Genomic DNA, 22,633 nt, shown 5'->3' with positions numbered 1-22,633 from the left:
GGAAATGGGAGGCGGTGGCGGGGAGGAGGCAGAAATCCTTAATAAATAAATAAATTAAAAATAAATAAATAAAAAAAGCAGATAAATAGACCAAGAGTTGGTCAACAAAACAACTCCTATGTTTACATTATATACAAAAAAAAAATCAGCCAGTGGCACGTGTCTTTAATCCCAGCACTCAGGAGGCAGAGGCAAATGGATCCCTGAGTTCAAGGCTACCTGATCTACACAGTGAGTACCAGACCAGCTGGGGCTGCAGAATAATACCCTATCTTAAGAAAGTAAGTTGGTGTTGCAGATCATGGGGAAACTATAGAAAGACCTGGGAGGGGAATTCCTCATCCTCTGCCATCATTCCAGAGATGGGAAATATGGACAGAAAAGATTTCAAATTCAGGTCATACAGCAAAGACAGGACTCGACCCTGTAACTGAGTTTTACATTGCCTCTATAAACTAACACAGATATCATAGTCCTGTTTGTTAAAAAGAAATAGACATATACTAAATATTACTATGTATATACATAAGTATGCAAGTATGTATCTACGTATATATGTGCATATGTATGTATGTATTGGCAATATCAGAAAGTGAGCCAAAGCCTTGTGTGTGCTAAGAAACTATCACTGAACTACAGCTCTAGCCCACTCTACTTTTTATTCTGAGACTCTGTCTCCCTGCCTTGCCCAGGCTATTCTTGAACTTGTGACCCTGCTGCCTCGGTTTTCTAACAAGCTGGGACTACCAGCCCCTGCCACCAGCCCGGGCACTCCGATCATTTCTTCTGAAAGTTGGCAGCAGTCATACAGACATACAAATATTAACCCCTAAGGATCACACAACAGCACTCCCCAAACCACTAACTCTGGAGCCAGTGTGTACTTGTCGGGGAGACTCTTGTTACTGTTTGTTTGCTTGGCCTGGAACTCACTATGTAGACCGGGTGGCCTCAAATCATAGAGCTCTATCTGCCTCTGCCTCCCAAGTGCTTCCATTCAAAGAGTACATGACCAGATCCAGCTCAGATCCAACTTTTACTTTCATTTCTGACTCTAGAATAATGACAGTTAGGTTTCTTGACTTTTCCTGAGATGGATCCAACAAAGCCTGGCATCAGAACTGAGACAGACCAGATGATTTGCTGAACCCGGAGACAACTCAGACAACACAGTGCGGCTCGGTGGGGGCGGTGAGACACTTACTGCTCGGAGTCATAGTAGTCCATCCGCTTCTTCTTCTTGTTGTAAGCTGCAACTCGGAACGGCACTATTTCCAGGGTGATGAGGCCGGGGGCCATCGTCAGCACTTTGGCTCCGTGGGTTGGCTCATAGAGGTCCTTCCCTGTCTCCGGATGAGGCATGCCAGCAGGGTCTCGTCCAACAATATAAAAATTGGCTCCTGCCACCATCCGCGCTCTGCAGTGCCACTGGACCTAGAAAGATGTCTACGTATTAGATAACTAGCCTCTGATGACTGGTTGGTGAGAAAGAGCAAATGGATAAAAAAATGCATGTGCACTTGAGTTTAACCCTTTCCCACAGAGCTGAGCCTCCGTCTACGGCTCCCTTCATCGCCACATAATAGGAGGAAGTCCCAACAACTTAATGCAGCTTCCTGAGAAGCTAGAATTAAAATCAGGCCCGCAAGGCAAGATCATAAAAGGGAACCAATATACAGGTGTACATATTTATGGATTATCTGCTTATGAGGTATGTGGATGTGCACATATTCATGTGTAAGATTTTCACATACACATAAGCAGTCATTCACAGAGCTCAAACTCCAATCTGCAAGGCTAGCAGTCAGATGGGGGCTGACCCTGAACATAAGTAAGGCTATGGGGTCCTTCTGAAGGGATCAATAGGGCAGGGTCACGTCCCAACAGATACCGTGCTGACCGTTCCAGATATGGTCTAAAGCGTAACCTAATTAAGGAAATGCACGTGAATCCATGGGGCAGGTGTTTCAACTGCTCCTGCCAGCATGCCTCTGCTCACTTACACAGAATCTGTGTCTAACACAGAGGCATTTAACACTGGAGAATAACTTTCCTGGCGGAGAAAAGTTGCCACCCCCAACAATGCATTATGCCCCTCCCCTCTCCAAGAAGAAAAAAGAACTAAATGGAAATCCTCATTACAACTTCATATGCTCAGGATAAGGCTGCTGGCTATGCATTCTCAAACCCGTCTTGTTTGTGACACTTTCACATAACAGCTCTTAGGAAGCACTAACTATTCTTCAGGAACTAGATTGAGTGTTTAATGACAAGCCAAACATTTTCAATTTCCCAACTAATTATTCATATAGATAATAAAACTGAACATTCACAACACCAGTTCAAGCATTAGAAAGTGAATTCTTCCCGGCACAGTTCCAACTCTGTTCCTAGGATGGAATTTCGGAATCGAGCCATTAAGTCTTTATAGACTGGAAAACGAGGAACATCCTGTTGATCACCACACAGCCTTAACAGCTGCTCATTGTTCCGAAACGCATCTGTGCAAAGGAAACAAATCTGGCCCCGATGCCTTCTAAATAACCAGAGAACAGCAAAAGAAGAATCATTGTTTGTATTTTAGTAAGACAATTTGGCAAATATGTGTTATTGGCAGACTTGGTCCTGATGTCACTGGAAAAACTACAAAAATGAGGTGGGTTTTGTTGGTTATTATTATTTAAAAAAAAAAATTTTAATTTAAAGGCTAAAAAAAAAAGCCAAACACAGAAGTTAGGTACTACAGAGAAAAAACAGATAGAGCCAGGCATGGTATACACTCTGATGATCACAGTCATTGGGAAACAGAGGAAGGCAGGCTACACAACCTAGGCCAGATAGTGAGTTTTGGAGTAGCCTGGGCTACATAGCAAGACCCCATATCTCAAAAAGTAAGAGGCAGGGGGACAAGAGAGCAAGAAGAATGGACAGTTTTTCATAAGTCACTTAAATCATGCCAGATGATAAACACTGAAGTACTTAACTACTTAAAATATTAAAATAATTGCTAGAAATTTTAGTTTATTCATCAAAGGATGGGAAGTTAAAAACTGTTCTTCCACTCTAGCTTTCTCAGACACACGGCAGCTGAGTAACAGAATTCGCTTCAGAAGCCTCACCGGTGCAGTGGGAATTAAGTCCATGTCTCATGGGGCTATGGGTTGCATAACACACAAAGCATCAATCCAGTGTGTGGATCACACACAAGCTCCCAAAGACAGCTACTTCTACTGTCCCTGTGTTATCAGCATTATACAGTCAGACACCAAGGACAACCCAAATCAGGCCAAGGACGTGTGTTCTGACAGGAAGTCTATGAACGACAAGTCATCCCAGGCTCTCTGCCATATTTCCAAGTTCTAGGATTTTTACACAAGTCTACAGAGCACCATTATGAGACACAGACAGTGCCTCTATGTGGAGTCAGGACAGTGAGAACTTGAGGCAAAGCAATGGCACGCTTTCAGCCAGTCAGCAGCACAAACTTCCATACAGTATCAGCCAGACAGTGAGATACAAACCCAGTAACAAAAACACAGGCAGGGCCAGGTGTGGTGGCATACACCTTTAATCCCAGCACTGTGGTGAAAATGCCAACTGTGAGTTCAAGACCAGCCTGGATGATATAACACTGGAAGTCCCAAGCTAAGCCAAAGCTACACAGAGAGACCTTGTCTAAAAACAAAACAAAACCCACAGGAAGATTTACTAATAAGAAGAGGATGATATTCCTAGAATAGAAAGAATAAAGATTAGAGAGAGAAAGTACAAAACACCACTCTGGATTGTGATGAGCAGGTATGTAAGCTGATCAGCGGGAGAGTCCATCTCTACAGACGTCTGCCAGAGCCATGTCAACTCACTATTGCAGAACTCTATGAATGTGCTTCAAGTCCGACTTCAAAACACACACACCTGCACAGTTTGCAGCTATCGTAACGTTAACGGATACCAGAGACTGGAAGTGCAGGGCATGGCTCTAGGACCAGATGCTCAGATGCAAACTCCATCTCCATGACTTACTGCCTGAGCTCAGCAACTGTTTAACATTCACCGTGGGTTTCATCTCTAAACTGAATTATAACAGTGCCTGCCCTCATAGCATTGTTATAAGGACTAAATTAACATATTTAATCACTTGGAATATTATCTGGAAAATACAGCAAGCGCTCAATAAAAATGAGCTGCTAGGGGCTAGAGAAATGGTTCAGTGGTTAAGAGCAATGGCTGCTCTTCCACAGGACCCAGGTTCTACTCCCAGAACCTACACGATGACTTAGAAGCACTGGGAACTCTAGTTCCAGGGGATCGGACACCCTCTTCTGGTCTCTGTGAACAACAACCACACATGTGGTACACACACATAGACGCAGGCAAAGCACCCATACACATAAAAAAAATTAAGTGAGTTATGATATTTCATTTCTTAATCACCACCTAGAACTATGCTAATGTATAACCAATCTCTACTCCCTTTTCAGTGAAACTGATCCAATAAGAAGATCCTGAAGATTGGTTAAGAAATGGCAGTATTATATAGCGTGTGGCCAAAGAGTCGGAATCAGAAGGCCCAAATGGTGACCACACAAGACAACCCAGAACTGGTGGGCACACAATGCTGTGCAGTGTGAACTGGCACATCTTCATTAGATAGGACTGGAAACCTCGCCGGACACCAAATAGATGCACACCCAAACACAGCCATTCCACTCAGCAATCCCCAGCAGGCACATTCACACAAGGAGGTACTGAAGCCTGCAGCAGCACATGTTCACAGCCCAGATGGCCCTTGGCAGGGATGAAGGGATGCTGAAGTCACACAGGGCAACAGAGACCGAGAGTGAGCAGTCTACCACTGCCTGAGTGCAGCAGGCTTTCTCCGACCACCAGCCCCAAATCATGACACAGAGACTTATTATGAATTTGAAGGCTCAGCCTTAGCTTAGTCTGTTTCTAGCTTTTTTTTTATAACTTATATCAACCCATTTCTATTAATCTACGTGCTGCCCCGAGGCTCATTTACCTCATCTTTGTACTGTCTGTGTGCCTTCCTGCTTCCTCCGTGGCTGGCTGGTGGACCCTGGCGAGCTGGCCCCTCTTTTTTCTTTGCCCACCAGCCCTGCCCATCACTCCTCTACCTAGCTATTGGCCGTTCAGCTTTTTATTAGACCAATCAGTTGCCTAAGGCAGGCACGGTGCAACAGACACACATATTTACATAGTTAAACAAATGCAGGATAAACAAAAGCAACACAATTAAACAATTATTCTGCAAAACAAACAAATGCAACACATCTTTACATAGTTGAACAAATATTCCATACACCGAAGTAAGAGTAAGTAAAGTGGGAGGAGCCAGGCTTAAGAGACCACAATGTCAGACTCTAGCTGCCAGGTGTGACACCATGCTGGCTGAATGCTGTGGCAGTCTAGGTTACTTCAGGAAGATGAGACAAGCATCTGCTTCTGGGAGTACAGAGCAGCAGGCACCCACAGCCGTTGACTCTTTTCAAACACAGCCCCTGCCGTAGAGAGCTGCGGGTCCAAAGAAGGCACCTTTCTTAGCAGACAATGTCTAGTCAATACACCTATGATGCCTGTTTCTAGGTAACTCAGGGCATCTCTGAAGGATCTCCCAGAACCCCCAGGGCACACCGGTTCAGACTCCAGCTCCATCATTTACTGCTATGTGGTTCTGAGCAAGCTATGTAACCTCTCTACATGGGTTATCCTCACCTAAGGAATGAAAAACAGCACATCCTCTCTTGAGGTTCAAGGGTTGAGTTAGTTAATATCTATAATGCTAAGACCAAACTGCAGCTCAGCTTTTCTCTAGGCCCTGTCTAGTTCCCTTCCTTCTCTTCTCTTCCATGGGATAGCGAGGGCTCTCATGAATCTCCAAACCCTAGCCTTGTTCTTCTTCCACTGTCCAGTACTCACAACCTTCCACAAGAGGGAACTGGATCATTGCTGCAAGTAAGGACAGTGACTGGTGTGGTAAAGACAGGTGTGGAGCAGAAGGAACAGGAACAAGAGCTTCCGGAAGCTGAGTGTATAGTTACACTTATTCTGGAAGCTGAGTGTATAGTTACGCTTATTCCAGAAGCTGAGTGTATAGTTACACTTATTCTGGAAGCTGAGTGTATAGTTACGCTTATTCCGGAAGCTGAGTGTATAGTTACGCTTATTCTGGAAAACTTAGCTTCACTGAATATCTAGGAAATGTGTCCCTTTTTCCTATGTATAGTTCAATATGAAGTTAAAATAAGACAAATTTGAAAATTACACAGCTGAACATAAGAATACTTAATCCTACCATGCATCCTATAAACAAGCACTCATGTGCACGTAAACACAGCTCAGAGGAGTCTAACGGATTACAAAGGAGCTGGGGGAAACAGTGCAGCCTCACGCCGCGGCCCTCAGCACACGTCTGAGTCATTACTATGGTCACTAGACTTGCTCTTGTAGGTGGTGACGAGAGTCAATCAGAGGTCAGGGGAGGTCCTGCCAGAGCCAGTCCAGGGCCAGAAGCATGAAGGCTGCTCTTCCCTTCTTCCACCTTCTCTGATGGAGGAAGGTCATTGGTTAATTAAATAAAGAAGCTGCTTGCCCTGATAGGTTAAAAGATAGGTGGCAGGAGTAAACAGAACAGAACTCTGGGAGGAAGAGGAAGTGAGCTCAGAGACTCGACAGCTCTCCTCTCGGGGGCAGAGGCCTCGGAGAGACACGATGCTCCACTCTTGCGGGCAGAGGCGAGAGCTCTGCTCTCTGAGGCACACGCGATGAAGCTCCGACCCAGGATGGACGTAGGCTAGAATCTTCCCGGTAAGCGCACCTTGGGGTGCTATACACAGATGATTAGAAATGGGCTAAATTAATATGTGAGAATTAGCCTAGAAGAGAATGGGCCAAGCAGTGCTTAAAAGAATACAGTGTCCGTGTAATTATTTCGGGTAAAGCTAGCCGAGTGGCGGGAAGCAGCCCACCGCTCTTATTACTACACTTCTCCCTGAGAGAAGGCTGCTAAGTCCAGCTGACCTGCCATAAAGTAGGTCAAAAGGCTCTCTAAACATGCGGGAAAGAAATGTACCTCTCTCTAAAGAGAAGGGGGCAGAGAAAAACATAAACAATAGGCCTTTCTAAGCCCCAGATTCATCACTAGCCAATCACATTCTTTCTTTCACTCACCCATCATCAAATTCGGGCATACGATACACTGCCTTCCTCGGATCTTTATTTCTAAAGGCTCTTGTGGCATGGAAGACTTGAATTCAATAAATGTGCATGCTCTCCTTCACTAACCTCTCTGTAAGGGATGTCTTAGCCATGAACCCAAGGTGGAAGAAAGGGTGAATACACCACCAGCTGCTCAGCTGTGCCTGCTAAAGTGAGACGCCTGCCTTCGGGTATCTTCACTGTTCTTCCTGTGTCTGTCTGTCTGTCTGCGCTGTATGTGCATCCAATGGGAAGGTGAAGCCCATGCGTATACGGCAGCCAGAGCATGCTGAATGGCCTGCTCTATGGCCCTCTGCCCTACTCCTCCGTGACAAGGTCTCTTCCTGAATCTAGAGCCAGGCACCTGGCAGCCTACAGCAATCCTCCTGTCTCCACCCTCCACCAGGCCTAGGTCATCAGTATGTGTATAGCCGTTCCACACCCATTTTTTAATAAGTACTGGGATCCAAACTCGTATCTTCAAGACATCTCTCCAGCCCCGGCTTTCACTGCTGAATCTTCCTTCAGAAGCACAACTGACAAAACTTCAAACATAAAATCTTCCCAATCTTACGCTGGGCGGAGGGCAGGAGGCTTGCAAACCCAGTTCTCTGGGAGGAATGGCAGGGATACCTGGAGTTCAGGGCCAGCCTGGGATACCTGAGTCTCTACCCCCCAAACCCCTTTCTAACTCAAGAAAGAATTTTCTGTTTATTATGACAGGCTATTTCATCACAAATCCTCCCGTTCTCATTTTTTTAAAAAAAAAAAATATTTCTTGTTACCTTACTGAATAAAATTTCACAGCAACCCCACTTTCAAAAGACAGGGCATAAGAATCACAAAGAGAACAAGACAGGTCTGAAATAAGGAGGCTCATTTTCCAAGCTGGAATTTAATAAGGTCACTGTTTACAAACCTATTCCTGCCTGTCACAGTACGGTTTCTACTGCTGTGATAAGCACCAGGCATCTTGGGAAAATAAGGATTTATAGCTTACATAACCTATAGCCCATCATCCAGGGAAGTCAAGGCAAGAACTCTAGGCTGGAACCCAGAGGCAGGAGCTGATGCAGAGGTCATGGAGGGTGTCAGCTTACCGAAGCTTGCCCATCCTGGTTTTTTGTAACACACAGGACCACCATCACATGGTGAGTTAGACCCTCCCACATCCATCATAAATCAAGAAAATGCTCCATAGATTTGCTACAGGCCAATCTTGTAGCAGCATTTTCTTAAGCAAGTGTGCCTCTTCCCAAATGACGACAGTTTGTGTCAAGTTGACAAAAGACTAGCCAGCACACTGCCAGAACATCATTTGGGTCATTCTCACACTGACAACATTCTAGAGAAACTCAGGTCAAAGGACTTGCTTAAAGTGATGAGGTTAGTGTTATGTGGTCCAGAAACAAAGTATTCTAAGGAGAACTCTGAGTACTTGTGGAAGCACTCCAAGAAAACAAGACAAGGGTTGTGGGATCTCAGTTTCTCCAAACCAGGGGGACGCTCTTGGAATACGTTTTCGTGCTCCTCCTCCCAGGTGTAGCGGATAACAGTGAGTTTACTTCCGATTGCTCATTACTGCTTGTTGTTATTTTTCTTTTTTTGATTTTTCGAGACAGGGTTTCTCTGTAGCTTTTGGTTCCTGTCCTGGCACTAGCTCTTTCTTGACCAGGCTGGTCTCGAACTCACAGAGATCCGACTGCCTCTGCCTCCCGAGTGCTGGGATTAAAGGCGTGCGCCACCACCGCCCGGCTTGCTGTTATTTTTCAATTAAATGTTTGACTATCCTTTCATGCCGCTATGGAAAAACATGTTTTTGCCATGTGTGGCTCGTCCTTGTGACTGAGCACAGCTTGAACTCGTGAGAACTTTACTCAGGTGGCCTTTCTTAACCCTCAGCGTATAAACTGTCTGGGGCAGTCTGCCTCATGTATCGGCTCCATTCTCCCAGGCCCTACAGCCTCCAGAGCGGTGGTGAGTACCAACTAGAGGAACTGCTGAACAAAACGTGAAATGCAGGAACTAGATAGAGGTCAGGGAAGAATACGGTAAACACCAAGGCCATCGCTGGCCGATCCTAACCTACACCTTACACCCACAGAAAGGCGAGCAGCAGGGCTGTTAACTCATACAGTGTGGCAGTGTACTAGTGAACAGGGTCCAAACGAAGAGGCAACCACATTTTCATCTTTTAGCCTGTGGTTCTGTTTGTCTGCTTTTCTTGCATAAAGAGGTAACAGAGAATTCAGCCCCATAAACAAAGCTCCAATAAAGATTCATAAGCTCCACCCTAAATAGTCAAATGCTTGGATTCGCTTTTAAAATGTTGGAAAGAGTTTGTTTCACTAAATTACTTGGATCTTTTTAAAAATGAGTCTGACTCTCGGATAAATCTACGTGTATTCATCTTCCTCTACAGGAAGGATGAAACGGTGCGGAAATAATGTGCATTCCGTTTTTATCTTGAAAACACAAGAAGCTGGCTAGGAATTTCCCACTCACCACTTCTGAGGTCACTCAGCTGATTTATTAACTCATTCAGCAAATATATTTTGAAAGCCTACTCTACTCTGCCCTGAAACTGAAACCTAATTTCCATCATCTTTACGCACGAATATAAAAAGATCTAACATTCCATTTGACCACAGGCAGAATTCTAAAACCCTGCCCTCCTATCAGGAAGCAATTTTACTTCCTCATTCAATCACGTTCCAGTCCTTCACAAAAGAACCGTGAAGATTGTCTCCATGAAGGTCAGAAGTTAAGATCCGCTGTGGCTCTTCCAGAAGACTCAAAGACCTAAGTCTGGTTTCCAGAACCCATGTTGGGTGGCTGACGACTGCCTGTAACACCACCTCCCAGGGGATCCAATGCCCCTGGCCTCCTCCACAGATGCCTGTACTCATGTGCACGCACACAACCTCACAGACACACGCAGATACAACAAAGCTAAAAATATAATCTTGTGGGGAAATGACTGTCTTGGACACTTTCCTAAAATAATGAATGCAGTTCACACTCAGATGGACACATGTACAAGAATGCCATTGGGACCAGGGACAAAACAATCATTTGGTTCTGCAAAGTTATCCTAAAGGTACACGTACTGGAACTCCTGGGAGGTGGTGAGTCCTCTAAGAGACGGGACTGAAAGGAGGTCATAGGGTCCCGTCCTTGATAGAAAGTGGGACTCCGGCCCCTTCCTCCTTCTTTCACTGTCAGACCACAATGCAAACACTCTGTTCTGCCATTCACTCCCACCCCGATGTGCCATCTTTATTACAAGCCCAAAAGCAACAAGGCCAACCAGTTATGTACTGAAGCGCTCAAATCATGAGCCAAATAAATCTTGTCTCTTCATAAGCTGATTAGTTACCTCAGGTGTTTGCTACAGTGAAAACAGCTGGCTGACACGCTGGAGCCTCTTCGGCTCTTGAAAAATTTAGAAAAAGCAAATGTCACACTGCTCTGACCCCTGCTCCGGGACTCCATTGAAAGAACAAAATCAGCGTTGTTCTAGCCATGTCTGGACCTTGGCTGGTGGATACAAAACAACTGTGTACGGCTCCACTGTTCTCGCTGCCGTGTCTTCCTCGCAGCTGGGATTAAGAACCATAAAGACCCAAAGAAACCTCTCCCAACCTTCCCGATGACTGGAAGCCCACAGGGGGCAGCATTAGAGGACATTCCCAACAGCAGAGGAGCACTCCACTCAATGTTTGGAACACACCTAGTCATCAAAAAGAGGTCAGTATGTCAACCGGTGATGCTATAATGTTCCCAAGAGTGACTCTGGCACTGCACTGATATCCTAAAAGCAGCCTACCTCGGTTGGCCCAGCATACATCATAGGAGATGGAAAGATGGCCACCACCGTTGTCTCAGGATTCAAGATGCCCTCCTCCAGCACGGCAGCATGCTGCTTCATACGCCACATCAAAGGGACATCGTCATCCTTCGTCCAGCCACCAAGGGGATGGAGGAGCAGGACGGGGCGCCGGTAGCCCCTCTCTAGAAGCTGCTTGTGGGTGTCCTGCATTAACAAAGCATGCCCGTTGTGCACTGGGTTGCGCAACTGAAATGCAAAGACAGCATCTGAAAAGAGAATTTCCAGGGTTAGGAGTTTCCAGCATCACCCTGCGTGGGACAAGCCATTCTTTCCTGACGAGGGCTACAAGTAACAAACATGCAAGCTCAGAATCACAAATGGGTAAAGCCACAGACTGCTGACTGCTTATTCCAGGACAGTCAACATCTGTACCATCCGTGCTACTCCGTGTACTGCAGTGCTACGCCTATAGTGCGGCGCCTGCGCTGTGGGACAGTTAGCCAGTCTCGGGCAAGGGCCTGGAGATTTAATCACAGAAAGAGACACGGGTCATCCTTGAAACATGAATGCCCCCTTTTTTGTGTTCAGGGGGCAGCTTATATAGTGCTCTGGCCACGGCCCAGTTCTCGGGATCTTTCAGCTGCAGGCCCACCAGAAATCACTCCCCTGCCATCAGGGTCTCAGGCTGCTCAGAGCAGAAAAAGATAGGTTGTTTACAGGAAATCAGTGTCTGGTGGTCTGCAGGCCTCAACAGACATCTACAGCTACTATCGGTATTACCAGCCCTCATTCACCTGAGGATGTGTGACACGGGAGCCACAGACATAAAGCAGTTACTCCTGTGTGCAGGGGGAATGAGAGCAACTGCCAGGCTCTCTTTCTGGTCCTCACAGTCAGCTGTTAACAACAAATACAAGTTCGTGGTCAGTGTGCCAATGGCACTCCTCACTCAAATCCTCCAAAGACCCTAAGACTTGAGTTGGTAATGATTCCCCGGGCTTTATTAACAAGAGACAGGAAGGATGTGAAAAGAGCTATGGCTGCATTTTTCATTTGCTACCCAAATTCATGCAGATTACTCTGAGAACAAAGCCACTGTGTTGTCATCTGAGGTCTGGGCTTAGGACTGCAATGCAGCAATGGTATCTCTGATGAGGACCTGGGCTAGTACTCAGATGGTGATAGCTACAAGCTTAAGTGAACCGTGTAGCCATCGCGTGCTACAATCCTGGATTCCTTCCTCCGTGCTTGTCCCAGGAGACCTGTCAGAAACCACGGTTCCAAGACAAGGCTGTCCATTCTCCACATCTATTCAATATAGTTCTTGAGGTCCTCGCTAGAGCAATAAGACACCAAAGGGAGATCAAGGGGATACAAATTGGAGAAGAAGTCAAACTCTCACTATTTGCTGATGATATGACAGTTTACATAAGCGACCCCAAAAATTCTACCAAGGAACTTCTACAACTCATAAATACTTTATGTAATGTAGCAGGACACAAGATTAACTCAAAAAAGTCAGTAGCCCTCCTGTACAATAGCTGCAAATAGCAAAAAAATATCTCAGAGTAACTCTAACCAAACAAGTGGAAGACTTGTATGACAAGAACTTTAAATCTTTGAGGAAAGAAATTGAAGAAGACACCAGAAAGTGGAAAGATCTCCCTTGCTCTTGGGTAGGTAGAAATAACATAGTAAAAATGGCGATCTTACCTAAAGCAATCTACAAATTCAAGGCATTGCCCAGCAAAATCCTAGCAAACTTCTTCACAGACCTCGAAAGAACAGTATTCAATTTCATATGGAAAAGCCAAAAAAAAAAAAAACCAGGATAGCCAAAACAATTCTGTACAGTAAAAGAACTTCTGCAGGCATCACAATCCCTGACTTCAAACTCTACTACAGAGCTACAGTACTGAAAACAGTCTGGTATTGGTATAAGAACAGACAGGAGGAACAATGGAACCAAATAGATGAGCCAGATATTAATCAATACCTTCAAACACCAGATTTTTGACAAAGAAGCAAAAAATGTCAAATGGAAAAAAGAAAGCATATTTAACAAGTGGTCCTGGTATAACTGGATATCAACATGTAGAAGAATGAAATAGAACCATATCTATCACCATGCACAAAACTCAACCGGACTTACATAGCAGACAATGAGGACTACTGAGAACTCAAGAACAATGGCAATGGGTTTTTGATCCTACTGCACATACTGGCTTTGGGGGAGCCTAGGCAGTTTGGATGCTCAACTTACTAAACCTGGATGGAGGTGGGCGGTCCTTGGACTTCCCATAGGTCAGGGAACCCTGATTGCTCTTCAAGCAGATGAGGGAGAGGGACTTGATCGGGGGAGGGGGAGGGAAATGGGAGGCGGTGGCGGGGAGGAGGCAGAAATCCTTAATAAATAAATAAATTTAAAGCCGGGCGGTGGTGGCGCACGCCTTTAATCCCAGCTCTCGGGAGGCAGAGGCAGGCGGATCTCTGTGAGTTCGAGACCAGCCTGGTCTACAGAGCTAGTTCCAGGACAGGCTCCAAAACCACAGAGAAACCCTGTCTCGAAAAACCAAAAAATAAATAAATAAATAAATAAATTTAAAAAAAAAAACAAATGGATCAAAGATCTCAACATAAAGCCAACCACACTGAACCTCACAGAACAGAAAGTGGGAAGTACACTTGAGTGCATTGGGCGACCACTTCTTAAATATAACCCCGGTAGCACAGACACTGGGAGAAACAATTAATAAATGAGACCTCCTGAAATGGAAAAGCTTCTATAAAGCAAAGGACATCGTCAATAAGACAACAACAGCAGCCTACAGAATGAGAAAAGATCTTCAGTAACTCCACATCAGACAGAGGTCTGTTCTCCAACACACAAAGAATTCAAGAAATTTAATAAAAGAACAAATAATTCAATAAAAAAAATGGAGTACAGACCTAAACAGAGAACTCTCAACAGGGAAATCTAAAATGGCTGAAAGAGCCGGGCGGTGGTGGCGCACGCCTTTAATCCCAGCACTTGGGAGGCAAAGGAGGGCGGCTCTCTGTGAGTTGAGGCCAGCCTGGTCTACAAGAGCAAGTTCCAGGTCAGGCTCCAAAGCCACAGAGAAACCCTGTCTTGAAAAACCAAAAAACAAACAAACAAACAAACAAACAAATAAATAAATAAAATGGCTGAAAGACACTTAAGGAAATGTTCAACATCCTTAGTCATCAGAGAAATGCAAATCCAAACAACTCTGAGATTCCATCTTATACATGTAAGAATGGCCAAGAACAAAAACACTGATGACAACTTTTGCTGGAGAGGTTGTGGGGAAAAGGGAACACTCCTGCATTGCTGGTGGGAGTACAAGCTGGTACAGCCCCTTTGGATATCAGTATGGCAATTTCTCAGAAAATTAGGAAACAACCTTCCTCAAGACCACTTTTGGGTATATATCCAAAGGATGCTTAATCGTGCCACAAGGGCATGTGCTCAACTATGTTCATAGCAGCACTGTTTGTCATAGCCAGAACCTGGAAACAACCAAAATGCCCCTCGACTGAAGAATGGATAAGGAAAATGTGGTACATTTACACAATGGTGTACTACATAGCAGAAAAAAAATAATGACATCTTGAAATTTGCAGGCAAATGTATGGAGCTAGAAATCATCATACTGAGTGAGGTAACCAAGACCCAGAAAGACAATTATCATATGTACTCACTTTTAAGTGGTTTTTAAACATAAAGCAACGAAAACCAGCCCACAAATCACAATCCCAAAGAACCTAGACAACAATGAGGACCCTAAGAGAGACATACATGGATCTAATTTACATGGGAAGTAGAAAAGACAAGATCTCCTGAGTAAACTGGGAGCATGGGGACCATGGGAGAGGGTTGAATGGAAGAGGAAAGGCAGGGAGGAGAGCAGAGAAAAATGTAGAGCTTAATAAAATAAAATAAAGAAAAAAGAAACCACGGTTCCTTGGGTTATAAAGTAATTTCATAGAACAGAAGAACTGCCCTGGCACAGGAGCGGTTTTCACAGTTCTCTGAGCACCTGTCATACTACCCACCACCTGCCCTGTGGCCCATCACCTGCCACATCACCCCAGCACCTGCCACATGGCCCCACCACCTGCCACATCAACCATCACCTGCCACATCACCTGCCATGATAACTTGACTCAGAAACTCTAATTTTTTACTTTTATTCATTTTTACTTTTACTAAAAATAAAAATTATTCCCCTTCATTCTCTAAGTATGTGTATGTCTGTGCAGGGGATATGCACATGAATGCAGATGCCCTCAGAAACCAGAGATGTTGGATTTCCTAAGAGCTGAAATTAAGGCAGTTGTGAACTGGTCTCTGAACACCCAACCTGGGTGCTGGGAACCAAATGCAAGTCACTTTGAAGAGCAGTATAACTCTCTTTGGAGCCACCTCTCCAACCCCACCTTTCACAGTAGACATCATCTTCAATCTATTTTCAATTCTGACCCCTCTATCGCCACGACAGAAGTGCAGAAAGCTGTTACAAATGACTAGGATGTGGGTGTTTGGTTTTGTCATAACCCTTAATACTCAATGTTTGAAATACTATCGTTATCTTTTCCTGTTTCTAATGAACTAGAAGTTTGGACACTAAACATCTGATAGTCTTAAGCTGGTATTTCTCAGGGAGAAACAGTGGTGCCAGGACTATGCTTTGGAAGCCTTTACTGCTAAAGCGATATCACATAAGTATTTCGATGAAATGGCATGAGAACTGAGCTCTGATTCAGAACGTGATGAGGGCATTCGAAGAGGTGAAGTAGTGGCAGAGATGAGAGGAGAATGACCCGACAGGCAGTGCTGAAGCTGAGTCAGAAGCACAGGGACTCAGTGCACTGTCATCTCTGCATATGATTTAAAGTCCTGTAACAACATGCTTTAAAAGAGAAGACACGTGTGGGGGATCTGAAGCAGAGCTGCTTTTAGATCCAGTTCCACAACCCTCACTTCTGCAAAGTTTACCAGGAGACTCCTGATCGTATATGAAAGCAAATTTGACCTCTAAGAAGCCTTGAAGACATTCGGGGCTTTGCAAGCCACAGGGCTCTGTTGCAACCACTCAACCCAAATGCCACAGTGCAAATGTGTCTGGGGACAGCATCTGGACCCTTAGCCTGGCTATCTCTGGCTATCTACCAGTACATGTGACTGCCAGATTTAGTGTGCCAGCTAGTTCACAGAATAAGTCAGGACAGGAAGAAGTAAAGTAAAATTCCAGCTAGGAGGAAACGTGTGGCGGCCTTCCTGCTCTCCAGAGGGATGTGAACATAAAATCATCTACCCTGTCAAAGATGGAGGGCACATAGCTGGATGGAAACCCCAGGACAGGACAATCACATAATATTCTGAAAGCTTCTTGGAAAGGATGCTGGTACCAAGCAAGGGCTAGGAATGGAACGTGAAGCAGCCTGTGACATTCAGTAGAGAACTGGCCCAGTGAGACTGTACAAGTTTGACACAGGAAGGAAGGGGGTACAGACACTAGAGATAAAACTGCTGGACGCATTTCCACATAAAACAGAACTCTGCCAACGGTTCCAGTTTATCTCCTTTCTTAATCAATGTGTCCCCTAGGGCCAGTTCACCTCATAGACCATATATACCCTGCACACCGTGATGAGGTTACAAGTGCCAAGGGAACTAGGCTGGGCTTGCAAATTGGTTATTTCAGCAAAACTTGGTCCCACGCTCAGATCACCTCTCCACCTGCCTCCCAACATCACCCAAGAGTCAACTCCTGCTGCCTTGCGCCCATCTCCCGTCCTGCCCACTAGCTTTGGAGACCGGTATCTAATCTCGCGTCTAGAATGCTCCAGCTCGCCTTCTCCCGCGCATGCGCATGTGCTCAGATACCAGCATCTGTCCACAGGAGTCTGCACTGACTGTTCTCCCTCCGCAGTCTGACTGCCAGCGGACAGGGACAGGGAGGGTGCGAACAGAAGAAAGCTCCAGCTCAGACAAGCCCTGAACAGTGGGGTAACGGTGGGGCTCCCGTGCCTCGGGAGTATGCGGTTTATTCAGAGAAGGAAAGAGCAAGCGTGTGGTTAAAGACACCCAGTTAGAGTCCTGTAGGGAAGGGTTAGAACTGCTTGGAAAGACGGGCGCTGACAGTGTGGAGCGGACGTGATGAAGGAGCAGAACATGGCCTCTTTCTTCACTTCCATGTGGAACTGCTGGGCTGCGTTCACCCAACCAACTGGTTTCTTTCTGCTCTGCCACCCAGTGAGCATGAGCAGCTCGCCAAATGACAACGGTGCCCTGCTTTCTGTCTCTATGTGAACGTCTACCACGGCCTTTGCAGGCCAAATGTCGCACAGGGCTCTGGGCTTCTAAACTCACCAGCCTCTTACCTAAGCCCTCTTTAAAATAAAAGGCAGGAGCCACTGCAGAGAACTTGAGGGGAGAGTGTCCGTACATAGACTATTTCAGTATTGCTGTCATTGGGGTTCATGCTTGGTTATGCCTAGTCTCCTAACTAATTTTTACACAACCATAATCAAACATGAAATGTCAGACTCCGCTGGGCCTAACCCCGTTTCTCACTGCACCTGGAGCAGCAGGGCTCACTGCCGGGCTGTGTGCTGCCCTATTGCCATGCTCATTCAGGAACTGCCCACACCCCACCATCAGCGGTACTCCATTACGATGTGGTATCTCAGCCATATCTCTACAGCCTGATTCCCAGCTCATCACTATAGACATCGCTAAATCATCTCAGTACTCAGTTTACATTCTGTCTTCCCACCGTGGGCACCACTGTCTCAACCCCAGCCCCAGTCAGTCCATTCCTCCCCTCCTTCCCAGCCTCCTACGTAAAGCTGTCTGTGTAAAGGACGGCGCAGTGTGGCAAGCTCTCCTTCCCTGCGCTCCGGACGCCCCCACCAGGCCAAGAGGCAACATGGTAAGAAGCAAGGGAAACTGGAGCCCTTTCCTTTCACAAGTGAAGGGGGAAGAGGAGAGCAGAGAAGGCCCTTTTCGAGCTGTGTTTCACCGCTAAGAAAGTAAAGGGCAGTGTCAGCATTTCCCGATGGTGAAAACAGCAGCAGCTCCTGGGTGTGTATAGCACAGGTCACGTGATAACCCATCGATTGGCACGGGCAGCGGGAACTGGCAGGACCTACTGCAAAGAGCTAGAAGGACCAAGCTCTGCTCCAGCTGAGTGACCAAAGACAATGGCAGTCAGTGAGGGAGGGGGAAAAGAAGGAGGGGTGGGGAGGAAAGAAGGGGAGAGACTGACTGGGTGAAGGAATGAATGACTGAGTGAATGAACGAGGCAATGAGCAGGAAAGTCTTCCCAAATGCCAGCATTCTTCCTCAGAGTTCTCGGGCCCATGCTTCACTCCCAGCCCCAAGCGGGACCCACAGATACAACTTCTGCTTTTTCTTCTCTTCTCAGTAAGTGTCCACACACCACCGGAAAAAGGCTACTAACTGCCACTTTAACCACCCCAAACTCAAAGAAACGGGCATTGCTTGTTTTCCCTAAACCAACACAGCAGCCCAACGAGACAGCGTGGACAAGAGTCCGCAGCTGACAGATCATGCAGGGAGTCGGGGCTCTTCAAGAGGGTCTTTGTGAAGGGACAGGAAGGATCGTCGCTCTGCCATCAGGACTGTCATCAGGAGGGATCAGTAAAGCAGTGACAGGGAGCCTGGGTAAGCACACATATATTGGTTAGAACTAGGGAGGGATCGATAAAACAGTAATGGGGCGCCCAGGTTAATGCACATATATGGGCCACCAATTTTCACAAGCTGGTACTCTCACACCATGAAGCATAGCGACAAGAAGCTGCCAGTCTCAAGCTGTTGGGTAGACAGCTCTTTCGCTGACTGGTCTCTGTGTGCTTACTCTCCACACCTGTCTCTGCTGTCTGGCCAAGATACACAGGCTCCTCCAGGACTTACTGGGGAGATGCACCAAGCTCCTGGGTCAAGGACAGAAGTCTCCTGCTGGCAACCAGAGGATTAGGAAGAAACATCTGGAGGAGCCTTGCCAACCCGTAATGCCTCCATACCACACCTACATTAGCTCTCACCGGGCCTCTGCACAAGGCTATCTCACAGCCAAGCCCACCATGCCCACAGCAACTCCTCACAGAACTATGACCTGTGCGCCTCCTCACAGAGCCCCCCACACAGCATCTCACTGTATTGCCCTACAGCACCATCTCACAGCACTGTCTCCTACGCAAATCCCTGCTGGGCACAGGGCTCATACCTGGAATCTCAGTGCACAGGAGGCTGGGGCAGAAGAATACCATCCCAAAGCCAGCCTAGCTATAGAGTGAGAGCATCTCAGGAAATGAGAGGGAGGGAGGAGGGAGGGATGGAGGAAGGGAGGGAGGAAGGAAGGAAGGAAGGAAGGAAGGAAGGAAGGAAGGAAGGAAGGCAGGCATTGCTTCCTGCCCCTACTTGATGTTGCCAGTTCAATCTCCCAGCACTTGTGGGTTCCCATAGCTACACCCATCTCTTCTTCCATGTTCATTTCATTAACTTTAGACTCTATCCAAGGGTGCTTCTGCTTGCAGGCAGAATCTGCCAGAAAGGGATTTTCTTCATCTGGTTTCTTCATCTCTAGCTCATTGCTGTTAGCATAAGCAAACACACTAACTTCACTCCCTCACCAACCTCCTTTATTGCCCTCAACTTTGCCTGAGATGTCCTTCTAACATTTCTATGCATCTTTAAAGCAGCCTGTAATTCAACAGCTCAACAAAAGCCCTCGTGGACAGACCCAAACTGCGCAGCACCATGCTGGCCTGAAGGAAGAATGTGAACTTAACAGACTCATAGGCTGCCCAGTGAAATCCCTCCTTCTCTGTAGGCTGCCCAGTCAATCAATCATCTGGATTCCAAGAACCCACTGTTAGTAAACAGCTCACCTCCTGATTAGCAATTCAGGCAACAGGGAAATCTCAATCCTCCCAGCTACAGAAGGGGCTCCAACACTGAACTGTCCCATCCATGTTCACAGGACAACACTCTACACAGGTCACAGACACACTTAAGATGAAGTGGAGAGGAGCAAACAGAGGCATGGCCACACGGCAGATGAAAAAGGGGGCTACTCCTGCTTTCTCTCTCTTGAACACATCGGCAGGCAGGCCGGTTGTCACTGGCTTCCTAATGAGTAAACAAGAGCTGCCCAGTAAACTCCCTCGGTCTGTTGCTTATTTGCCTTGGTCTAAAATGGAAAAGGAAACAAAATAACACCACAAATCTTCCTCGTTTGATGTAAGGCTAATAACTGGCTCTCGGCTACTTTAAACAAAGTTGCAATCATTCATTATGCAACAAGTTCCCTAAATGACTTAAAATGTTTGGCTCAGGAAGAGCACAAAACAGATGGAGTAGTAAAGTCTCTAATTATGAACAATAATCCCATGATAAGATGTCTCAACAGAGCCAAATAATTGACTAACATCGATTCAAGATATGAATTCAGATTTTGGCAAAAACAAATTAAGAGGTCTCAAAAAAGTTCTAAATGTGTTTCTGTTCACCACCAGAATCAGGAGGGAGGGATGGAGGAAGGGAGGAAATGAAATGCCCTACCTATTATTACTGATTATGAATAAAAGGCCCGACTAGAAATGTCTTAAATAATTTAAATATGTAGTATCTCTTTAATATGAAGTCTGGAGATAAATGACAAAGTCAACACAGAACACATATTTGGGATTCTCATGAACACAGAATGGCTGCAAGAACTCCAAAGACTTCGTCCTCACTGATAGCACCTGGATGGGAAAATAGCAGGCAAATGGTTTCTTTCTTTTTCTTTCTTGGTGATAATACAGTTTCTTGTCAAAAAGGACTTTTTTCTCTGGAAGCTGTCTCTCTCCTTTAAAGGGCAATGACGAGAAGCAGCCTTCATGGCTCCGTGAATCTCATACTATCTAAGGGAATCGCAAGCCACTGCTGCAAGTGTCAGATGAGTCCCGGTGTGTCTGAAAGCAGGAAGTGAAGCTGCAGTCGGCCTGCCATTATATGTAACACTCAGAAGTCACCGGATATTAAACCAAGGTGATGGGGATTCTTGCCAACTGACTATATCTAGAATTAACTAAGACTCCACTCTCCACTGACTGAACAACTACTGGATTCCTGGACCTTCCACTGGTAGACAGTCATTGTCAGACTAGCTGGACCACAGCCCATAAACCATTCTAATAAATCCCCTTTAGATGATAGATAGATAGATAGATAGATAGATAGATAGATAGATAGATAGATAGACAGATGATAGACAGACAGACAGACAGTTAGATAGACAGATTGATTCATTCTATAAGTTCCATTTCTCTAGAGAACCCTGACTAATACACCAAGTATCTGCTCCAAATTCACAGAGAAGTTCAGAGACACAGGGAGGTCCTATCCTACAACTGAAGGAGCCAAACAGGAAATGCGAATGAATAATGAATGAGGCAGGCTGAGCAGAATCATTGGGCAGGGTGTGGGCATCAGAAGAGTCCATGTCTACACTACCTTATGGTCATATGACTTCAAATTCCAACCAAGTGCAGCAGGCTCCGGAGTAACAGATACCCCTTCTCTAACCTGCACACCAATGCAGGCAGCCTAGCTTCAGCCTAGCCACACAGAAACTTATTCTCCTGCTGTGTGCCCGGTGCTATTCACAGTGCACTACTCAACTGATCTCATTTCAATTTTTAAAATAAAACCCTGACCATTATAAGGCACTTGGGAGGCAGAGGCAGGCAAATCTTTGTGAGTTTCAGACCAGCCAGAGCCACTGTGAGATCCTATTTCAAACAAATAAATTAAACCCTATGTATTAGGTTCCATGAGTGTGCTCACCAACTGCCAATGAGCCTTACAGAGGAAAATAAGTCTGAAACAAGCAAATGGTCAGACAGGATGCTATCTTGGATGTTATTTAGGACTCTAAACAACCTGAAGCCAAGATGACTGCTGGGGTTGTGTGGGGCTCTCCTGTCCCCACAGCTCTCTCGTCATCTGGGACAGAGGCTGCAGGCTCTCAGGTAGAGCTGAGTCTTTCTCCATCCATTCCACACTGCTCACACCACGTTCACCCACCCCTCCCGCCGCATCCAGGCATCCTCACAGAAAGCATTAAGGAGCGGCATTGGGGCTTAGGGCCCTGCCACCTCTGCTGGTGGTCCACACAGATGACAGTAACAATGGCAGAACACTTAACCTCTTATCAGTCTGGCCAAGTCTAAGGAAATGCTCGTCACCAAAGCACCTTCAATTTCCGAGGCGCACGGGCAGAAATGTCTGGTCCACACGGAAGCATATCATTTACCAACACCCATGCAGTGCACATGGTGAGAAGATGCTGTCCTGGGGCACTTGGAGTACAAGGTGCGGAGAACAGCACCTCAGCCTTTCCGAACACAATGTTCCCCTTCACCCAACCCAGAATGATGAGAGTGCTGGAGGTGCTCCCCTTCACCCCAACCCAGAATGATGAGAGCACTGTAGGTGCTCCCCTTCACCCCAATCCAGAATGATGAGAACATTGTAGGTGCTCC

The 22,633-nt window shown here is 46.1% G+C and overlaps 1 protein-coding gene across 1 annotated transcript in view; it reads right to left on the bottom strand.

Moving 5' to 3' along the window:
• Positions 1–22,633, bottom strand: part of Papss1 (3'-phosphoadenosine 5'-phosphosulfate synthase 1) — a 69,431-nt gene that overhangs the window by 8,660 nt on the left and 38,138 nt on the right. The window contains exons 10-11 of the mRNA XM_005357296.3: positions 11,048–11,316; positions 1,205–1,434 (exon numbers count right to left, since the gene is read on the bottom strand). Of these exons, the coding sequence (XP_005357353.1) occupies positions 1,205–1,434; positions 11,048–11,316 (499 nt within the window). The remainder of the gene's footprint in view (positions 1–1,204; positions 1,435–11,047; positions 11,317–22,633) is intronic.

Source organism: Microtus ochrogaster, chromosome 21, assembly GCF_000317375.1.
Source record: "Microtus ochrogaster isolate Prairie Vole_2 chromosome 21, MicOch1.0, whole genome shotgun sequence".
In the NCBI taxonomy this organism is placed as follows: Eukaryota; Metazoa; Chordata; class Mammalia; order Rodentia; family Cricetidae; genus Microtus; species Microtus ochrogaster.
This window is presented reverse-complemented; position numbering and strand designations above follow the sequence as displayed.